Source organism: Solanum pennellii, chromosome 12 (assembly GCF_001406875.1).
Source record: "Solanum pennellii chromosome 12, SPENNV200".
NCBI classification, from domain to species: domain Eukaryota; kingdom Viridiplantae; phylum Streptophyta; class Magnoliopsida; order Solanales; family Solanaceae; genus Solanum; species Solanum pennellii.
Window position 1 is genome coordinate 196,000 of NC_028648.1, and position 19,994 is coordinate 215,993.

The following is a 19,994-nucleotide window of genomic DNA, read 5'->3' on the forward strand; positions in this document are numbered from 1 at the left end:
ATTCACTTACAAAGTTGAAAGGTCAAGTATTATTACAAATTAAAAACAAATATTAATTAAAAATATAAATTAATTTGGAAGATGAAACACATACATGTATCTATTCAAAGGGATAACTCTTATTTTTAATTTTTGTTCTATTTAATTTACTCACATGTGTATACCAATTAAATAAAAATATTATAGAAATTCTACTATTTACTATTTAATTAATTATTTATTTAATAACATTTGAATTTTGCATAAGGGTAAAATTGTAATTCAACTTTTCTACTTTGGAGCTTCCTACTTATAATAATATATGATTATAAATAGTCTATAAAGTTATAGAAAGTACATATTTAATACTATATATTATGATAGACTAAGAAAAACAAAAACAAATACAACTTCTCTATTTATATTATTATGATACACTCAAAAAGTTTGAATATAACTTAACTTAAACACCGATTATTTAATTTCGACCGATTCAGAATCTCCTCTAAACCATCTCAAATTTTTAGATATAAAATCTTCAATATTTCGAATCTTTTGATAAACGTGGCAAAATTAATTTTATTTAAAACTAACCCCTCTAATATAATGTCACAATGAGAGAGTAATAATAATAATAATATAAAAGAATTAAACCCCACTTCTCCTACCCCTTTATTGGCTGACCCCTTGCCATTGACCTCAAAGACTCTGAAGGTTTCCAATTGGGTGAGGTGCTCTCACATACTCATTTACAAGCACTTTTGCCAAAAAGCAAAAAAATTGGATTTTTTTCCAGATCTTTCTTTGAAGCCAGCCCAAAAATCTTTCAATAAAATTAGTGGCTTAAAATCAAATTCTCAATCTCATCGTTCTCCGATTGCTGAAAACCCCAAAACATGTCTGACCATACATGTTGTTTTCGTTGCACCAAATTCATATTAACTGCAGGCTTAACAGCTCTCTTTGTCTGGCTAAGTCTAAGAACCTCAAAACCATCATGCTCTTTACATAATTTTTACTTACCTGCCCTTAACATATCTGATCATTCGAACACCACAAGATCCAATCATACTCTGTATTTTCAGCTCAATTTGAACAACAAGATGAAGGACAAAGGTGTTCGTTACGACGAGATTAAATTAAGCTTCTTCTACTATGGTACAAATACAAGTATCCCAATAGGTAATAGCACAATAAATGGATTTTACCAAGGCCATGACAAGAAAGCAAAGAAAAAAGGGAAACTGGAAATTCAGAAAATGGCTTGGGATGCTGCTTTTAAGAATGTTACAAATACATCAAAGGTGATTTTTAGGGTGGATTTGGCTACAAGAATAAGCTACAAGATTATTTTTTGGTTTAGCAAGAAACATAATTTCACTGTGGAAAATAGAACAATGGAAGTGGATAGTACAGGTAAATCAAGTGCACAACAACACCTTCATTGCTATTTTATGGGTTTAGGTTTTCCTCTAATTGTTTTGGTTAGCTTCATTCTTTTGTTGTAAATGACTGGCACTATTCAACTCAATATTTTCTTCCTTTTGGTTTCATTGTATCCTAGTTTGGATCAATTTTTTTATTGTTGGATAAATTATGTTTCGCTCATTTATGTCAATTTCATTTAAAAAAAAATTTATTCATGTCATTATTTGTTAACTGAAAATAATTTCGACTCGTCGGCACAAATTGACAATAGTTTTAGTTATCTTTCCTTTTGTATTTATTCTTTATAATTTTTTACCGACTTGTTTTATCGTTATGTTACTTTGACTTTATCAAATTCTTACCGACTTGTTTATTGTTGTGTTACTTTGACTTTTCAAACATATTGTCATATTTTTTTCAAATTCTTTGCTAAGATCAAATGCTTACCCTCATATCAACAGTTACAAAAAACACAACCTTGTTACTTAATAAGTCAACCAAGCAAGCGTTATATCCGGTTATGATTCTGACTTGGGCTTGTGTGCCATGCCATAGGCAAGAGGATGTTGGTATTATTCAACAATCCCCTCCCAACACCTGTGTCATGCAAAATGTTGCTCTTGGAATCAAACCTACGACATACTATTTGTTAGGATCAAACGTTTATTATCATGCCAAAAGTTATAGCTCACGGTAAATATGCAACTTTATTTCTTAAACTTTATGTCCATTTTTTCAATCATTAATAAGTGGCTATAAAAGAACCATGTAGAATATGTTGATATCACAAGCCTCCTCCTTTTTTTTCTAATAATTATTCAATCCTTTCTCTTTTCTATGAGCCATGTTGGCTTTGGGCCACATTAAATAAAGGAAATTGGAAAGTTTATAATTCGATGCTTTTTATGAAGAAATATCGTATCCCACTAGGCTTGTCCCTAATTATTTACCTAAAGAAAGTGAATACACAATATGGATGAGCATTTTATGGACAATGGATACCTTTCTGATTGTATTTTGAGTAGCAACTTCTTAATTAATTTTTGTCTCAGTTCATATGACATTATTTTATTTTGACATATTAATTTTTTTTTAAAAAAATTTATCATTGATTTGGTTTGGTTTAGTTTTTTTAATTAAAAAAATCTAAATCAATTATGTCGGTTTATTAAATTTAAAAGTCAAATTAAATCACGCAAAATTAATTTTCTCCATTTCGATTTTAGTTGATTCTTTCGACTTTTTTTCGATTTTTCAATTTTATTACTATGAAATAATTTTTACATAATAGATTACTTGTATATATCCTACCAAATAATTCCTAAGCTTTCTAATTTATCTTTATTTTTAAATAGTAATTTTTTAATACATTTTCGTAATATCAAATTAGATTCAAGTGGTAATATATAAAAGTTTTATTTTATAAATTATTCCTTTTTTTTTACTCGACTATTATAGTAAATCTAAGAGAGTTTTTTGCTATCTTTTTTCATATTACCTTTAGTGTTAAAATAACTAAATAAACTGATGGAAGTCAAATTGTAAGATTTTAAAAAATTATTAATAAAGTTAAGCCAAAAAAATCCTTAAAAAAATGCCTTTTCTTTTCACAAATTTAATTCACTTTATTTAAAAAATAGTACTCAGTTATGAAAATTCCAAATAAAATTTGAAAATTATATTTCAAATTTAGAAAAACAACCAAAGCCTTGTTTTCACCTTTTTACTTTTTTTTTCATCTTTTCATTATTTTGTTATAAAATCACCCATTTGAATCATAATTTATATTCAAATAATATTTTATTTTTTAAAACAATATTCATTTAAATTCTAAATATTCATTGAAAAACTATGACAACACTATTCCAACTATAACTCTAACTTAACTTTGAAATTTTTAAATAATGTTTTTTTTTTGTAATTTTGATGTTATCACCTCTTTCTTTGGGTCTCCAAGATTCATATTTGTAAAAAAGATACCATTTTTTTGTGGGGTGTCGATGATTTGATAAATTAGTTGTAAGTTTATCAGATAGTACATACAATTGAAGGATTTTCTTGAAAAATTTGTGATTCTTAGAAATTGCTTAAACTGTGAATATCTTAAAAATTCAAACTGATATCGAAGTGGGGATTTTTTTTCTGTGATTTGAAAGTATATGGATGTTTTGGGTGTTGGATGCATACGAAAGAGGATTGAAGAAGCAAAGGGGTATTTTTGATCTGTGTTTTGGGGCATGGGGATGAAGAACAATGATGGTGAAAAAACAGAGCAAGGATCAAAGTCAGGTAAGAGTGGTAATGGCTTCATTCCGTCTTCGTTTCGAGTTCTTTCTAGGATTGTATCCTCTGGTGCTTCGACTGTTGCTTCAACTGTTAGGTCAGCTGCTTTGGCTATTGTGGACAGGGACAATGATCATGATCAGGTGCACTTTTCGTGCTTCAAATTACTTTGAATTAGTTAGATGTTATGGTGATTAGATTGTATTTTAGCAAAAGGTTGGAACTTTACTTGTAAATCTTGCCAATAAGTTGCTACTGTGGCCTAGAGGTTAATGAAGTGGTTGAGAGCCTGAGATCTTAGGTTCAAATTCCAGCTGAGATGAGTTACTGATACGGTGATACCTGCTGCAGGTGGGAGGTGGCAGGTATCTCATGGAATTAGTCGAGGGCTGCGAGAGTTGGTCTGGACACCAAGGTAATAAAAGTTTAATCCCATCAACAAGTTATAGCTGGATAATAGTTGTTGGATGGACTTCCAATGCTGAATGATGCTAGTTAATGCAGCAAATTCTTTATATCTTGAATGCTTCACTGGTTTTTTTAATTTTATTTTAAGGTAACTCTGGAGAAGTTTAGAATTTTTTTTGTGTGACAATATTTGTTCCATCTAACAAAAGTTAGCTCCCTGTTAGAACTTTTCCGAGTTTGTATATAGTTTCAAGAATTATACAATATGCGCTTGTCAGTGTTGTAGCATGGACAGATGTAGGGTACCGGGTTGAGTTCAGGGGAACCCAGTAACTTTTGTGCTAAACCTGTATTTATATTGTGAAATCTATTAAATCTATAAGAAATATCTATTGGTACCCAATAACAAAGCAGTAACTTGGTTCAAGGATAGTGAAGGAACCCACCTAAGCTTAGCTTGGTTCATTTAGGATTCCATCACTAGTCAAGGATTTAATTTAGTAATGATTCTTCATTTATGTAATCGTCATTGAAAACCTTAATACTGAAGGTTTCTCAGTATATGACTTGTATATGGAGGTTTCCCTCATCATTAATAAATTTTATACCTTTTCTTAAAAAGGCTTAATATAGAAAGGTGGTAAACAAAAAAATTGTTGATGGATCATATATATATATATATATATATATATGTATATGTATATGTTCAATCTCTTACCTGCAGTGCTAAGAGGTGGTGGTTGTCGCATTGCTATGTGAATACTCTTTGATTCTTTTACTACACTTCCCAATGGCAATTATGGCGTCTCATATTCTTCTTCTACCACATCAGGTTCTGTGGGCTGGATTTGACAAGCTGGAATGTGAGGGAGGCACTTCTCGTCAAATTTTGCTCTTGGGTTGTCAGTATGGTTTCCAGATTTGGGATGTTGAAGATTCTGATAATATACGCAACTTAGTTTCCAGGCCAGATGGTCCTGTTCCTTTCATGCAGATATTACCAAAACCAATAGCATCAAAGAAGCACGAGGACAAATTTTCTGGTAGTCACCCAGTTTTAATACTTTGTACTGACGGGTGTTTCTCTGGGGGTAGTAACATTCGGGAGGGCATACGGAAACTTCACGATGTAACCATCCAACAGTATCATGACCAAGAAAGTACCAGTTCTGATCCCGCTATTGTTTGGTTTTATTCCTTGACATGTCACTCTTATGTGCATCAGTTGAAGTTCAAATCAGTTATTCATTTGGTTAGATGTAGCTCCCGTGTGATTGCCATTTTACAAGCAACTCAGGTATGTGTATTATATTATAAACTTTTGGTTGATCTGTTCTTGCTAGACATCGGTTAAGTTTTTCCTATTGCAGATACACTTCTTTGATGCTGCAACTCTAGATAAGGAATATACTGTTGTTACGAATCCTGTCATCACGGGTTTTTCAGGGTTCGGTAGTAAAGGTGTGGGACCTCTTGCATTGGGTGCCAGGTGGATGGCCTATAGTGGAAGTCCAGTTTCAATTTCAAATTCTGGTCACGTCAATCCACAGAACCTTACTCCTTCAGCTAGTTTCCCCAGTCTGGCTCCAAATGGCAGCTTAATCTCTCATTATGCAAAGGAATCCAGCAAACAACTTGCAGCTGGTATTGTGACTCTAGGGGACATCGGGTATAAGAAGCTCGCTAGGTACTATTCTGATCTGTCACCAGATAGTAATTGTTCTCAATCTGGGTCTGCTTGTGGAAAGATATCAGGAACTGCTAATGGTCATCTCCCAGGTGCAGACAATGTCGGAATGGTACAAATTACTCTTGATCAACATCCATTATCTCAATGTGAATAGTGGTTTAAACTTATGTCTTTCTGTGCCATTTCAGTCACTTGTTCCTATATCTGCTCCTTGTTGTGGACAGAATATTTCGCTCTCTTCCTCTTTTGAGTTGATACATGTAAAAGTTGGTTCTTGACTGACTTTTTTTGTGTTCTGCTGATTTTGCAATAAGTTCTTTCATGTCATAATCAACTCTTATATTGTGGTTGTTGTGTTGTGCGTGCTCTCTTCATTCAGTTTGGATCTTTGAAAGTGATTGGCATTTGGTGCTTTATGAATACACAGTTGTGGATCAACATTTGACCTCTTTTTTAACGTCATGAATTTAGGTCATAGTCAGGGACATTGTTAGCAAAGCTCTTATTGCTCAGTTTAGGGCACATAAGAGTCCTATTTCAGCTCTATGCTTTGATCCTAGCAGTACTCGATTGGTGACAGCTTCAGTTCATGGTCATAATATCAATGTATTCCAGATAATGCCTATACTATCTGAAAACAAATCGCCTAATCCTGGTTCATCTTATCTCCATCTTTACAGGCTGCAGCGCGGACTGACTAATGCGGTAGGTGTAGTTTGCGTGCTTTCTCTTCCTGTTTAAATTATTTGTTTTTAAGGACCGTAAACTAAATTTTCCTTTTGGATATCTTAGGTTATAGAGGATATAAGTTTTAGTGGTGATAGCCAGTGGATTATGATAACTTCTTCCAGAGGGACTAGCCATCTATTTACAATTCCTCCTTCAGGGACGGTTAATTTTCAATCTTCAGATGCATTTGTTACTGCTAGAAGTAATGGCTCTAGTGTCTTGGAAAAACCTGCTGTTCATTGCACCTCGAATTCAAAAATTCCGCTGCTTAATCAACATAACATCTGTGAATCTGATCCTCCGGTGACTCTTTCTGCTATTGGTCGAATAAGGAGTGGAAGTAATGGGTGGAGAAATACTGTAACCGGTGCTGCAGCTGCTGCAACTGGAAGGACAATTTCTTTTTCTGGGTCCATTGCTTCAGCTTTTCACCACTGCAATAGTACTAGTCAATATGCAGATTCAGGCCTTCTAAAAGCAAATCATCGCCTGCTTGTTTTTTCATCTCCGGGCTGTATGACACAGTATGCATTGCGTATGTGTTCTGAGCTAGATTCTGTTGCAACCGTTCCTGCTATGGGTTCAACTTACGAGGAAGATCTTGAAACAAAATTAGTGGTAGAGGCAATCCAAAAGTGGAATATTTTCCAGAAACAAAATTACAAAGAACGAGTTGATAATGCTGATATATATGGTGAATTTGGATGTTCTGATAGCAGTAAAGTATTTCCTGAAGGAATAACCAAGGGAAACAGTCTCTCTTCCGAGACTAGGAACACATTTACTAAAGAAAAGATAAGATCTGAGATAGGACATCATATATACATATCCGAAGCAGAACTCCAAATGCATAAACCTCATAATCAAGTGTGGGCAAAACCTGAGGTACTTTAACCTTTGTACTTTAATTCAGCAGATTCACTTCCATCCTTTTTGTGTAATTGCTTAAATCTCCATAGTCTTATTTAATATGCAGGTATGTTTTCGATCATTTGTCATGGATAGGATTCACTTGGATGACGAAGGTCGTGGAGAGGCTGAGGTTGAAGTAATACCAACTCATATGGTTGAGGCCAAGTCAAAACGTTTATTTCCAGTTTATAATCACCGCCTTCATGCTTCCAAGAGCGGAAAAACAAGATAATCAACACTTCTCCTTGGTTTGGGAAGGTTTTGAAACTGATTTTCTGTTTTAGAGGTGGATAGCAATTTGCTTTATCTGAAGTGAGATTTCTTATTTTTCTTTACTAAATGGATTAAGTGTTCGTGTTCATGGCTACAACAGCCAACAGTTACGTCCAAGTCCAGAGGTCTCTGAAAGCACTAATCTCAAGTTAAATAGTGGTTGTGAGCTCTCTTCCCTTTCCATGGATGAATCCAGCATTGAACTTCACCGTGGCAGAGAAATCGAGAAGGATAGTGTTGGAACGACATGACAAACGAGTAGTGCCTTTGTAAATGGTAGTGACAACACTAGCCTATATTATGTAAATGATATAAGAAGATCCATGGAGACTACACAATCTAAGTTTGTAAATACTAACCTAGGTATTACAAAAACTGTCACTCATTTAGAAGATGAAGCAGGTTAGTTGTTTTTATTTGAATTTGAAGGCAACGAAATGAATTGCAACTTTTTTTTTTTTTGCTTTTGTTAGTTGTTATCTATTTTGTTCTGAATTCAGTATTGCATGCTACTTCCCTTCATTACCTACGAGGGGTCCTTTGACAGAGTGTATTAACAAAAATAATACATGCATTATCTTTGTAATTGCTATAATATACGACTTCAATTATTCTGCAATTGTAATTGCTATAATATACGACTTCATTTAGAAGTGATTCAACTCTGCAATTGCTAATGATAAATCTTAAAAATTCACTTAACTATATTCATATTTACTTAAAAATCACTGTCTTGAAAATACACAAATTCCATAGAAATTTATTAGTTGACTTGTATGCCACTCACTAAAATCTTTAGCGGGTTACTTATTGGTGGCCAATAAAAATCATTTGGCAGCGACTAAACTACCACTAGTTAATGCTTATTCTTAATGACCACTACAAAATAAAGTCTTTTAGTGGAGACGAATTAAGTTGTCACTACTACTATCTTTTAATGGTGACAATAATAACTTTTGGTGGCAATACAGTCTAAAAGTGACGACAATTATACCTTTTAGTAGCGACATTTATAGCTTTTAGCGGTGACTATAATTGCCATTAATACAAGCTATTGTGGCGACATTTATAGCCTTTAGCGGCGACCATAATTGCCGCTAATACCTCTTTTTAGTGGCGACATTTATAGCTTTCGCGGCGACTATAGTTGCCCTAATACTTCCTTTGAGTGGCAACATTTATAGCTTTTAGCGGCGAGTATAATTGCCGCTAATACCTTTTTTTTTTGGCGACATTTAAAGCTTTTGCGGCGACTATAATTGGCGCTAAAACCTCTTTTTAGTGGCGACATTTATAGCTTTTAGCGGCACTACAAATGTCACTAATACTTCAGTGGCAACATTTACAGCTTTTAGTGGCGACAACAATTGCCGCTAATACCTCTTTTAGCAGCGACATTTATAGCTTTTAGCGACGACTAAAAGTGCCGCTAATACTTCCTTTTAATGGCAAGATTTATAGCTTTTAGCGGCGACAATATTTGCCGCTAATACCTTTTTTAGTGGCGACATTTATAGCTTTTTGCGGCGAGTACAATTGCCGTAATACCTCTTTTTAGGGCGACATTTATAGCTTTTAGCGGCGACTATAAGTGCTGCTAATAATTTCTTTTAGTGACAACATATATAGCTTTTTTAGAGGCGACTATAAGTGCCACTAATAATTACTTTTAGTGGCAACATTTATAGCTTTTAGCGGCACTATAAATGCCGCTAATACCTCTTTTTAGTGGCGACATTTATAGGTTTTTTTGCCGCGACTATAATTGCCACTAATACTCCTTTTAGTGGCCACATTTATAACTTTTAGCGGCGACTTGGTTGCCGCTAATACTTGCTTTTAGTGGCAACATTTATTGGTTTTAGCAGCGACTATAAGTGCCACTATACCCTTTTTTAGTGTCAACATTTATAGCTTTTAGCAGCGACTATAATTGCCGTTAATACTTCCTTTTAGTGGCAAAGTTTATAGCTTTTAGGGGCAATTAAAGTTGTCACTAAATTCAAATTTTTAGCAGCGCCTAAACTTGCCACTAATACTTCTTTTTCGTGGCAACATTTATAACTTTTTTTATCGACATTTACAACTTTAGCGACGACTGAACTTGCCAATAATACTTCTTTCGTGGCAACATTTATAACTTTTAGTGGCGACCAGTGTTATCGTGACTTCATGCATTTAATTCTTATACATGACTTGATTGCTAATTGTGATTTATGGATGTTTTTCACTAAACCATGCTTACACAGAAACTTGAAAGGTTGCCATTGTCTTTAATATGCTGTTAAGTATGTTCACAGATACATCTTGCAGAATTATTCATAAGGATTCAAAAAAAGGGAACGGAATCACCATATTGGCTAAATGAGAGAGCACATACACATCTTTCTACTCATTGCAATAACAGTACATATGTTGATGCTTAGTTCATGCAGCCAATAGTTTGTTGTTTGTTCTTCCATGTTAAAGTTTTGAACCTGGCAAAGCTAGTACATGGACGTCATACTGTAACTGTTCTAGGAAGAACAAAATCTCGAAAAAACAATAATATCATTGCAAATGATAGCTATCCTAAAGTTGAAATGATGTGAGTTGTAATACCTTGAATTGCTTGTGCTCTACTTTTTTCCCCTAACATTTGACACCAAATCTTTCAAGAACTTAGCTGATTTCGTGATTGGCGAATTCACGGCCATCAAGTTATACAAAACATTCTCAACTTCAACAATTGATGGCCTTGTTTTAAACCTTGAAACCACTTTCAACTCTCCATCTTCTTCGACGAACACATACCATTTCTCACCACTCAAAACCCCATCTTTAACACATTTAAACATCACCCCTTTTCTATTACTCAATATCCCTCTAACTTCCAATCCCATAAATGAATACACAACCTCAAATGAACCTACAAATCCACTCAACTCACCAAAACTACTTTCTTCATCAAAACCCCATTTAGGATTAAAAATCACCACAGGCTTTGGGTACAATGTATCAGAAATCTCCTTCATTACAGTCAATCTTGAAGCCTCTGGAGCCATAAACACTACCACATCAGCAGAAATTTCAATTCTTGATGAAATATCTAAATTTTCAATGTTGGGGTTTGAAGATTTCTTCTTTTCAAATTCTGTTTGTGCAGCTTGGGTTAAGGTTTTGTTAGGCCATAAAAGTAGAATCTTGATTTTTGGGGCTTTTCTTTTGATGGGCATTTCTCCAAAAATGTCAAAAGCAAGTTGGGCTAATGCAGATGGGGAGTCATCAACAACTGGAATTTCGACACGAAATCTTGGTTGTTTGAGTTTCTTGATTTTCCCTATAAGTTTGGGATTGTTAAGGGGTTTCTCTAAAGTAGTTGACAGAGAGAATTTTGCTTGAGAAATGGCATCTTCTTTAGTTATAGGTGGAGTAGGAGAAGATAGTGAACATTGAAGAGGTGAAAAATCTGACTTGGGTTTTGTGAAGAAAACAGAGTGATAAAGATTGTTAAGTTGTTGTTTTGATCCTAAAAAACATAAGGAACTTGTTGTGTTCAGCTTGAACTGGAATGAAGGATGAAATTTTACAAGATTAGAAGCCATTTGAAGTCAATTCTTGCCCAAGGGAATAGAGTTTTTGCAAAGAAAATACTTGCAATTTTGGGAACATGTGTTCATCTGGATAAGGCTATAGAGAAGCATCAGTAGCCTCACACAACTTGATATTGTAAAATTCTTTGGTATCAAAATTAACACATGAAATCATAATAAGTCAACTTAAGGTCTAAAAATAATAAAAAAAACAAAAGTTATTTTCTTGAATAGTTAAAGATAAAAATAAATTTCTCATTTAGGTAGAATTTTTAATTCAAAATTATATCTTCAAATAAAGAGAAGAAAAATCTAAATACTTAAATGTAATTCAACAACTAAGAGAATGTAATAACATTATTTTATCATTTAAATGAATTTTGATACAATTGTTTACCGTTGTAGTGCATGCTTCCAAGAAAACAGAACTGCAAATAAAATACACTAACTTGCAACCTGGAGATCAACTTGAATTAATTTGTTTTTGTTTTTCACACTCTGAAGATTTCCAACAAAATAATCTTCTCTCCAAAGAAAGGTATAAAAAAGAAGAGGTAAATTATCACACAATTAACTCCCCATAAAAAATGACAAGTATAGTAATACAAAGCCCCATATGCTATTACTGATACAAAGACAATACTTTATCCACTATACAAATTGGAGGTGGATGTTGTTAGAGGTAATATAGTTTCTCAGTTAAATATCAAACTGCCATACAGAATTACAGACAAAACAATTCTAAAAGCTAGAACGAGTGTTCCGCTAAAATGTTAGCCAATGCTTAGGCGAGAATCTATGGGACGCAAGCTAGTTTGACGCCTTGGGATCCCAATCTCACAAGCATTAACCCGCGCTGCAAATCGGAGTGAACACAGGGATTCACCCACAGATGGAGGATCCGGTGAAACATTAACAAACATTAATGTCTTCGAGTTACCACCTAGACAGGGCTGAGTAAAACATGTGACGATCAGCAGGTGTGTGAAACAAAAGGTGTGAATATACAGATCAAACCTAAAAGTATTATCTTTACCAGCCTAGGAAATTAACCAGAACCATGTATTTTAACTAGGAACTTGAATAATCATTTTACCTGGAGAAGGTATGTGAGCTTTGAGTTCCTAAAAGGCACATGCTCCTCTTTCTTTGCTAGAGCAAATATGACATCACTTAGAGACGATAGACTCTTATTGATGGCCTGAATGAAACTCGTGGATAACAGGGAAATAAGTTAGAAGAACATCTTGGGAAGTAGGAAGTTCTTGAAAAGAGATTGAAAGTGTGAAGCAAATACTTGAGTTTCTTTTAGCCGATCTCCAGTAGCCCCACTCTTGGATAGACGTTCACTTCCAGCGAGATCAATCAAATTGAGTACACCTTGTACTTGTTGCTCGGTACTCTAAGATAGGATACTATTAGTCAACTGAAAATACTTATAGAAGAGGCAATCAAAATGGCATGCTAAATGTTAGGTAAATGTCCTCGAACCTCATTCACACCAGAAATTCTCAGAGTGAAGACAAAATGGCTCCTTGACGACTGTTGGTTCATCTGAGTCTTCCCAACAGATCTACACAAAGAAGAAATACAACGATAACTCAATAGAGCACAGGTCTCACAAATTTTAACTCCATTTCAGTCCAAATATAAGAATACTTGAACCCGTAATATATATATAAAATGACAAGTGATCGCATATCAAACATATTAAAGGTACAAATGACAAAAAGAAGTGTTTCGCAGTAAATCAAACAGAAATAAAAAGACTATTTTATGCAAAGGCTGATGTAATACACCCTACATTTTCGTTGAGTTTTAAGTTCACATGCATGCTCTTAGTTAAAACAAATAATGTGTTTTATATGTTGGGAAGGTGTTCAGTGCTTAAAAATTATCCAGGGGTAATGGGATGTAAAAGACTAAGTGGAGTTTGATTTTAATGTTAATGGAAAGATGTCCAAAGTAAGCATAGCCTAACTTCAAATGTACACAACCCTTAGAAATTAAGATCACCTATGGTTTCAGAAGAAACTTGTAGCTCTTGGATCTAAATTTCTAATGCTTAAAAGTTTCTTCAATGAGACGTCCGGTGCAAAGTTATGTCAATTTTACCCGTGTGTACAATTGAAGATGGTTTACGCCGAATGATTGCATTTTTTGCTGACCCACTGGGTTGATGATAGCCATTAAAAAGCAATGGCCACCATTAGAAGTTTAGAACCCTCCAGACTTCAAGCTAGGCATTAAAAATTTAATGCTAATTGCTAGGTCGACTAGGAGAACTACTATCTTGCTAGTTGCTACAGAGTATACTCTTCCTCATCTTTCACTATTCATCTTTTATGTCCTGGGGCGGACCCCGAACTCTGTTGGCTAAGGTCCTCACTTATCTCATCACATAAAGAGGCATTAAAATTTGATGCTCAAGATAAGGCTTCACCAATTTTATGTTTGACAATAACCCCCAACCCCTTCTTCCACACACGTCTAAGGTGAAAATTCGTAATGATATTTTTACCTCAATTCACAATTCCACCACCAAAGTAAGTTAAATAAGGAGTTAATTGATTGTTAACACCTTAATTTTGTGATCTTTTCTAGAACTCAAACTCCACCCAACTTCTTCAAATTTCAAGAAGCAATGCTTTTGGTACCTTGAGGTAACCTATTCACTTAATTTGGTATATTGATAATAGAATGTAAGTAAGTTGATTTTGATTAGTAACCCATCTGGTGGAGGTTTTAGCAATGGCTCACCTCAAAGTGGATGAATGAGAGGTTTAACCATTTAAGTTTGATGCACAGCACTAAAGCTTCACCAATTTTGTATATAGATCAAATGTTATTTGGGGCATTGTGAAAATGTGAATTGACAAGCGGGTACATCAAGAATGATATGATGTACGAGTGTTAAGAAGTGATTTCAGGATCAAGGTGAGTGGAGACCTAACTTTAAGAAGTGATTTCCCTCAATTAATGCTTGTTTCACGGGTTTTAAATATCTTAAAGGTTGTTCTGTGAATTCACTCTTATGGGGACGAGCGGGGACGAGTGTTACCGTGCTATAAATTTTATGACTACAATTTGATTCAAGTGATACTTATGATAATTATTAAATAATTATGACTCGTGATATTTACATGAAATAAAAGTGAGATACGAATGATGTGATGTTCACTTATGACTACCATGCACATTGTCAATGATAGCTGTAGAAGTTAAGGATTCATTCAGCAGGAGAAACTTGATTGGATGCCAGTCTTGGCCCCCTAGTTTGGGTCGTGACAGATGACATACTAAATTGCTAGAAAGATTGAAGAAAATATAACCAGGTGGTTTTACCTGCTTTCTGCTGCCAGCCCAAAAAGTTTAGAAACCTGACTATAGCAATGAACATCCACAATTGTCAGGTCGGATACATGGGTATTGCCATTCACATCATGCTTGATGGCATATTGCTTTCCTACATGTTCTGGTCGGGATGCATCAAAACTAGATGAATTTGATGTTGATAAAAGATCCCGAATAGTTTCATTGTAAATTTCAAGCATTGAGACCTGAAATATGGTGAAAACACTTTCAGAGAAAAGAAACAAATCAAATTGAGAAATGGCATTACAAACCTCCATTACTAACCTGCATTTTATAGTTCCACCCTTGGTTTTGAAGAGACTGCCTGGTCTCAAATACCTGCTCTAAAGAGCGTGGAATAAGCCCTTTCTGATTATCAGAGTCTGGCTTGCCCACCATTGTGTGAGTTTTACCGGAACCAGTCTGACCATAAGCAAATATGCAAACCTGAAAAGGAAAAGGAGGGTAATAAGCTAACAATTTTTGTGAGGCTGCAGATAAACATTTGCTTTCTCATTCAGCGACAATTTGGAACTTTAGAGATCTAATCAATGTTTATATTTTACGTGTAACACCAGTTAGCCAGAAACAAAGAGCACACAACTAAGAATGATACAGCGTATTGATTCTTTTGCAAGACTTAGACGTCATTTGCGGTAGGGCACAAAATTTAAACATATCTCACCTTATAACCGTCAAGAGCACTCTGTACAAGTTGGGATATCTCAACAAAAACATCTTCTTGTGAAGCCTCAGGCATGAATACTTTGTCAAATGTGAATGATTGTTTTTGTCCTTTAAATAACACAAAGTTCGAAGTTCATTGTCAAAATAAAAACTAAATTAGAAGAGGAAACACACAAATTCTTGCTGGTTGAGTGCATTAGAAACAAGTGCACACCATTTTGGATCAAATCGATGCCTCTTCCTTGTGCTTCCGTTGAAGTTGGAAAAGAGATAACCTTTGTTTCTGCACTGACAGCGTCATTGGACAATAATGGCCTCACCCTGCAGAAAACTCTAATGTTGCCTTTCAATTCCTGCATTGGCAGAAGATTCAGAACGAACATCTAATTTTTGAATCCAAAAGTCAATTTAAGGTAGCTTCACATTAGTGATCATAAAGTACCAGAATAGTATTGTGCAGTTTCTTGCGCAGTTTCTCTCCTTCAACAATTTTAGTTTCGGCATCAGCAAGACGGTTCTGCAAGTCGAAAATAACATTCTTCTGCTCTTCATATTCTTCTTTTGTCCTCACAGCAGACATGTCGGACATCTAACAAAGTGATTAAACATTTGAAATATTTGAGAAATATATCTTCTAAAAGCTCGTTGGATATTACACGGTAAATTCAAACAAACAAGGGTCATAGAAATGCTGTCACCTCAAGTTTTTTCTCCGCAAAGGCAAGTTGTTGCTGCAATCTCTTTACTTGTTCACACTGAGACAAACATGTCTCCTGCAAATTAATTCAGGAAGAGATTATTATCTGATGCACAATTATCTTTGGATAAATTATTATCTGATGTACGCATATATTTGGGTTTGCCTAGTTGGTAAATCAAAACAGACAAACCTCAAGCTGATTGGTCTTTATCGCCATGCCTTCTAACTCGGCAATAGATTTTCCAGTGCATTCCTTATATTTTATCACTTCATCTGTTAGAACCTGAACTTGTAACGATTGCTGATCACGATCATCCCTCATTTTTTGCAGATCTCCTCGCAAGAATCCTACTTCACTTGCTAAAGCCTCTTTTTGTTTGACAGACTCATCCTGAACAGCCTTACGAAATCGAAAGGCAAAATAAGAACACGAATTAGTTGATGACACACCTTATCTATAAAGCTGCGTAGTCCAGATAATCAAGATGAACATTTGGAGTTACATATCATGAAAACCCCAAATAAAATCATTAAATTAATCACCCGATTAGAATGCATGCAACACCATCATCGAGCAGAAAATGAGAGAAAGAACATCTATAATATTCATAAACCGTCATTCAAAAATCTGAAAAGAGTTGTAAAACAATACAATTCTGGACAGTTTGCAGAAATGAACAAAACAAACATTGAAAGATGTTAAATTTTCCTGAATGAAGCAATACTTCATGAAAGTATCACTAGCAACTTTAATAACAAAAGCAGAAGAAAAACTAATCAAAGACTTACTCTAGAAGAAGTGAGCTGTTCCTGTAAAGAAGTATAATGACCCCTTAGTCCACTGAGATTTTCAACCACTGCAGCTTTCTCTGTCTCCACGCGCTTCAGTGTTTCATTGACTGTACCAAGGTCTTTCTGGAGCCTACTGTTATAATCCTGTAAATTTTTGTTGTACTCTTGTAACCCCTTGTATGTATTACTTAGTGACTGGATCTGCAGATATTAGGATTTTTAAGCTATGTTCTTACCAATGGATTCAAAACTGTAATGAAGCCAAACCAATATGCCTGAGATTCTTTCTTACCTTCTGATTTGCACTTGCAGTGTCTTGTTGAGCTCTTTTGAGCTCTTCTGAAAGGGAAACTTGCAGTTTCTCTGCTGTATCCCTGGCATGTTTCTCTCTATTATAAGAATCCACTGCTTCCTGACGAACAAATTCGCAATTAGAGAAAATTAAATCTATGAAGTAAGAAATATAGAAATTTAATGATCATTGCCCTGCAAAGCCTACCAACTTGGCTGCCTCCTCCTTGGCAAACTTTTCCTGGAGTGCCTCAATATTTTTTCTCAACTCCATGATGATCGCATTCAACTCTTCCTCTTTAACATTCATTACCACCTCTAAAACAAAACGAAAAAGCAATATAAGTCTAAAATTCATTCCAAGGTACAAACTCATACTATTGCAACACCACCATACCCATCTCATTGCATTTTTTCTCAGCTGACTCTAACATGCCGCTAAGTGATGCCTGTTCTGTAACATAGTTTCCTTCTAGCTGCTGGAACCACTTAATACATAACTTGAGCCTTCTTATATAATCTGACATAAGATCACACTTTTCCTAATAGAAGCAGTAGAAATCTTTGCATCAATATACATTAAGCAGATACATATTCAGTTAATATGAAAACAGTTAACTTTCCACGCACAGAATTGGCTACTTCTATTAACTTTACTGTTAGCACCTTAATTAACAAAATAACCAAAACTACAACCACATTCATACCAGTATTACCATTAATCTGAAGAATAGTTCATCCACTTACCTTTGTATTATACTTGTTCTTGGTTTTCAATTTCTCAGTGAGTAAAGCTTCAACTTCTTCTTTGCTAAACTCAACTATCCCGCCGTCTGAACCTGCATTACTTGGCGGACCACTAGTGGGAGGCACATCTGCAACCTCATTCACCACTGCTAATGCCTGCCGGGTTCTTGCACCAGTAGCTGTGGACGGCATTTTTGGATTCCCTATTCTCCTTCTCTTCTCTAATGAAACCTCACCTGCTGTGTAGTTACTCTGCAAACCAAAAACAGTAAACTATCCAAAATTAGGAACTTCTTCACTTAAACATCACAATAACCGAACCCACACAATCAAATTAGGAAATTTTGACCATGAACATCAAAAATAGAAACACCCAGTAGAGAAAATGAAATTCCACAGCAAAAAAAGCAAAAACATTGAAAGGTAGGATAAAAAATGAGTCCTAAAGTGCACAGAAATGTGAAATTCGTCAATTTCAACTACACGATCAGAAGAAATGAGCATAACAAAGTACAAACCGATGAGGATATATAGAGTAAAAATGGGTTCTGGAGAAAACTTACATCAGAAGGGGGTGCTGAAAGAGTACGAAGTGGCGGCTTGTTCTGGTTCTTAGGAGCCATTTGAAATTATGGTAACAAAGAGAGAAAGGGGGGAATGGGATATCGGAGAAATTTATGGATGTGGGACCGTGAATTGAAACTCAAAACAACAACATTCTTCTACATCTACTACCGTTTGCTTTGAATTTTGCAGTAAAGGTGCTGAAACATTGAATAACGGCAATAAACAAAAACTAATGTATGAAAGCAAACAAGGGCGAAAATGATTCAACTTCTCAGCCGTAATCGGCGGTGGATTTAGGATGAAACGACGGCGTAGTTGGAGGAGGAAGAAGGGGAGGGGGAAGGGGATGGATGCTCAAGAGTTCGAAATTTTTTGAAATAGGGATCTGGCGCTGCGGAGCGTTTAATTTACACACTACCAACTCTACCCCTAACATTATATTAATATAGGATTATGTTAAAAAGGAAAAATACTTGTATGTGTTACTATAAGTTCAAATTTATATCATTTTTGTTTGACAAAAAAGGCTCGTTCATGTTATTAATTAAATAAAGTTTGATTTTAAAACATTATTTTGCACCCGTGATCAATTATGGAGGTCACATCGTAAATTAATTTTTTTTTATAAAAAGAAAAGACACAAATATATATGCGGTCTTTGAGATAAGGCCCATCTATGTCACCTATTTAAAGTTTGGATCATCTATATTATTTAAGTTAACAAATAATGGTATGAATGAACCTTTCTCAAACGAAAATGTCATAAATTAACCAAATTTTAAACGGATAGTATAAATGAGCATTTATAATCATGTGGTACATGCTCCAGGCATTGTTGTTTCATTGCATGTGATTGAGACTGTATGTGGTTTGATATTCTTGTTATATTTATTGTTCTATGGTACTGTTTTGTGATGAACTATTTACTTATATTATGTATTGATCGTGTGATCCTATTAGTATATCATTGTTTGTGTATTTGATACTGTACTTGTTCTTTTTTTGATTGAGTATAAGGCATCTTCCACTCTGTGATCTCAGTTGAAGGATACTTGATTCTGAATTCAAGGGTAAGCTACATTTTTCAGGCTTCTGTTGATTCTTCCACATCTTCTTGTCCTTCTTTTCGGACACAGACATTTAAACTTTAATTTTCATTTAGTTTCAGGATTACATCCCAGTTTAATTGTTTAGAGTTCTCGTATAATAACTTTCGATTCTTAAAGGATATTTCCACATTGAATTTTTATAGATTATTGAATTGAGTTTATGAGGCCTCGTTTCATTAGTGACTAAAATTTTTTTTCCTTATTTTATATGATAAACTTGGTTTTTACGATGATATTGTGTTGGTTTCGATTTAGACTTTAATTCTTCAATCAGGTGGTTTAGTGTGAAGTCACTCACGACAGTTAAAATCGTGACAAATTATTTCTAATTTTATTGAATTTGCAATTATCATAACCTTAATTATCTTATAAAAAGAGTGTCAATTGTTCCAACCTTTTTCTTATTTTTTAATCTTTTCCCTATCCCCCCACCCCCCCAACCCCCCAAACAAATTTCTCAATCTCATCCCCCA

The 19,994-nt window shown here is 34.7% G+C and overlaps 4 protein-coding genes across 10 annotated transcripts in view; 2 read left to right on the plus strand and 2 right to left on the minus strand.

Annotated features, from left to right (window-relative positions):
• Positions 1 to 637: 637 nt before the first annotated feature.
• Positions 638 to 1,622, plus strand: LOC107007710 (protein NDR1-like). Its single transcript, XM_027913655.1, has one exon. The coding sequence runs from the start codon at positions 876 to 878 to the stop codon at positions 1,485 to 1,487; it is 612 nt and encodes a 203-aa protein (XP_027769456.1). The 5' UTR covers positions 638 to 875; the 3' UTR covers positions 1,488 to 1,622.
• LOC107007709 (autophagy-related protein 18f-like) lies at positions 1,258 to 8,174 on the plus strand. Of its 6 annotated transcripts, none has more exons than XM_015206432.2 (7): positions 1,258 to 1,395; positions 3,564 to 3,833; positions 4,931 to 5,395; positions 5,469 to 5,897; positions 6,260 to 6,493; positions 6,581 to 7,402; positions 7,494 to 8,174. In XM_015206432.2, the coding sequence occupies exons 2-7, from the start codon at positions 3,645 to 3,647 to the stop codon at positions 7,659 to 7,661; spliced, it is 2,307 nt and encodes a 768-aa protein (XP_015061918.1). In that variant the 5' UTR covers positions 1,258 to 1,395; positions 3,564 to 3,644; the 3' UTR covers positions 7,662 to 8,174. The 6 variants fall into 6 exon arrangements, with proteins under 6 accessions (XP_015061918.1, XP_015061920.1, XP_027769454.1 ...); XM_015206434.2 differs by having other exon boundaries at positions 3,564 to 3,696; XM_027913653.1 differs by lacking the exon at positions 1,258 to 1,395 and adding an exon at positions 1,965 to 2,100.
• Positions 8,175 to 9,955: 1,781 nt separating this feature from the next.
• On the minus strand, positions 9,956 to 11,426 carry LOC107007141. Its single transcript, XM_015205621.2, has one exon. The coding sequence runs from the start codon at positions 11,284 to 11,286 to the stop codon at positions 10,321 to 10,323; it is 966 nt and encodes a 321-aa protein (XP_015061107.1). The 5' UTR covers positions 11,287 to 11,426; the 3' UTR covers positions 9,956 to 10,320.
• A 389-nt stretch (positions 11,427 to 11,815) lies between these two features.
• Positions 11,816 to 19,994, minus strand: part of LOC107007140 (kinesin-like protein KIN-14C) — a 9,955-nt gene continuing 1,776 nt past the window's right edge. Inside the window, exons 1-17 of one of the 2 annotated variants that reach the window (XM_015205620.2) lie at positions 18,409 to 18,827; positions 17,846 to 18,097; positions 17,496 to 17,640; positions 17,307 to 17,416; positions 17,100 to 17,219; positions 16,805 to 17,008; positions 16,206 to 16,415; positions 16,014 to 16,088; positions 15,758 to 15,904; positions 15,530 to 15,668; positions 15,314 to 15,423; positions 14,914 to 15,075; positions 14,620 to 14,834; positions 12,766 to 12,847; positions 12,572 to 12,676; positions 12,371 to 12,475; positions 11,816 to 12,227 (exon numbers count right to left, since the gene is read on the minus strand). In XM_015205620.2, the coding sequence (XP_015061106.1) occupies positions 12,048 to 12,227; positions 12,371 to 12,475; positions 12,572 to 12,676; positions 12,766 to 12,847; positions 14,620 to 14,834; positions 14,914 to 15,075; positions 15,314 to 15,423; positions 15,530 to 15,668; positions 15,758 to 15,904; positions 16,014 to 16,088; positions 16,206 to 16,415; positions 16,805 to 17,008; positions 17,100 to 17,219; positions 17,307 to 17,416; positions 17,496 to 17,640; positions 17,846 to 18,097; positions 18,409 to 18,468 (2,421 nt within the window). In that variant the 5' untranslated portion in view covers positions 18,469 to 18,827 and the 3' untranslated portion in view covers positions 11,816 to 12,047. Of the gene's footprint in view, positions 12,228 to 12,370; positions 12,476 to 12,571; positions 12,677 to 12,765; positions 12,848 to 14,619; positions 14,835 to 14,913; positions 15,076 to 15,313; positions 15,424 to 15,529; positions 15,669 to 15,757; positions 15,905 to 16,013; positions 16,089 to 16,205; positions 16,416 to 16,804; positions 17,009 to 17,099; positions 17,220 to 17,306; positions 17,417 to 17,495; positions 17,641 to 17,845; positions 18,098 to 18,408; positions 18,828 to 19,994 lie in introns of those variants that run through there. The other variant, XM_027913356.1, reaches the window with a different exon arrangement.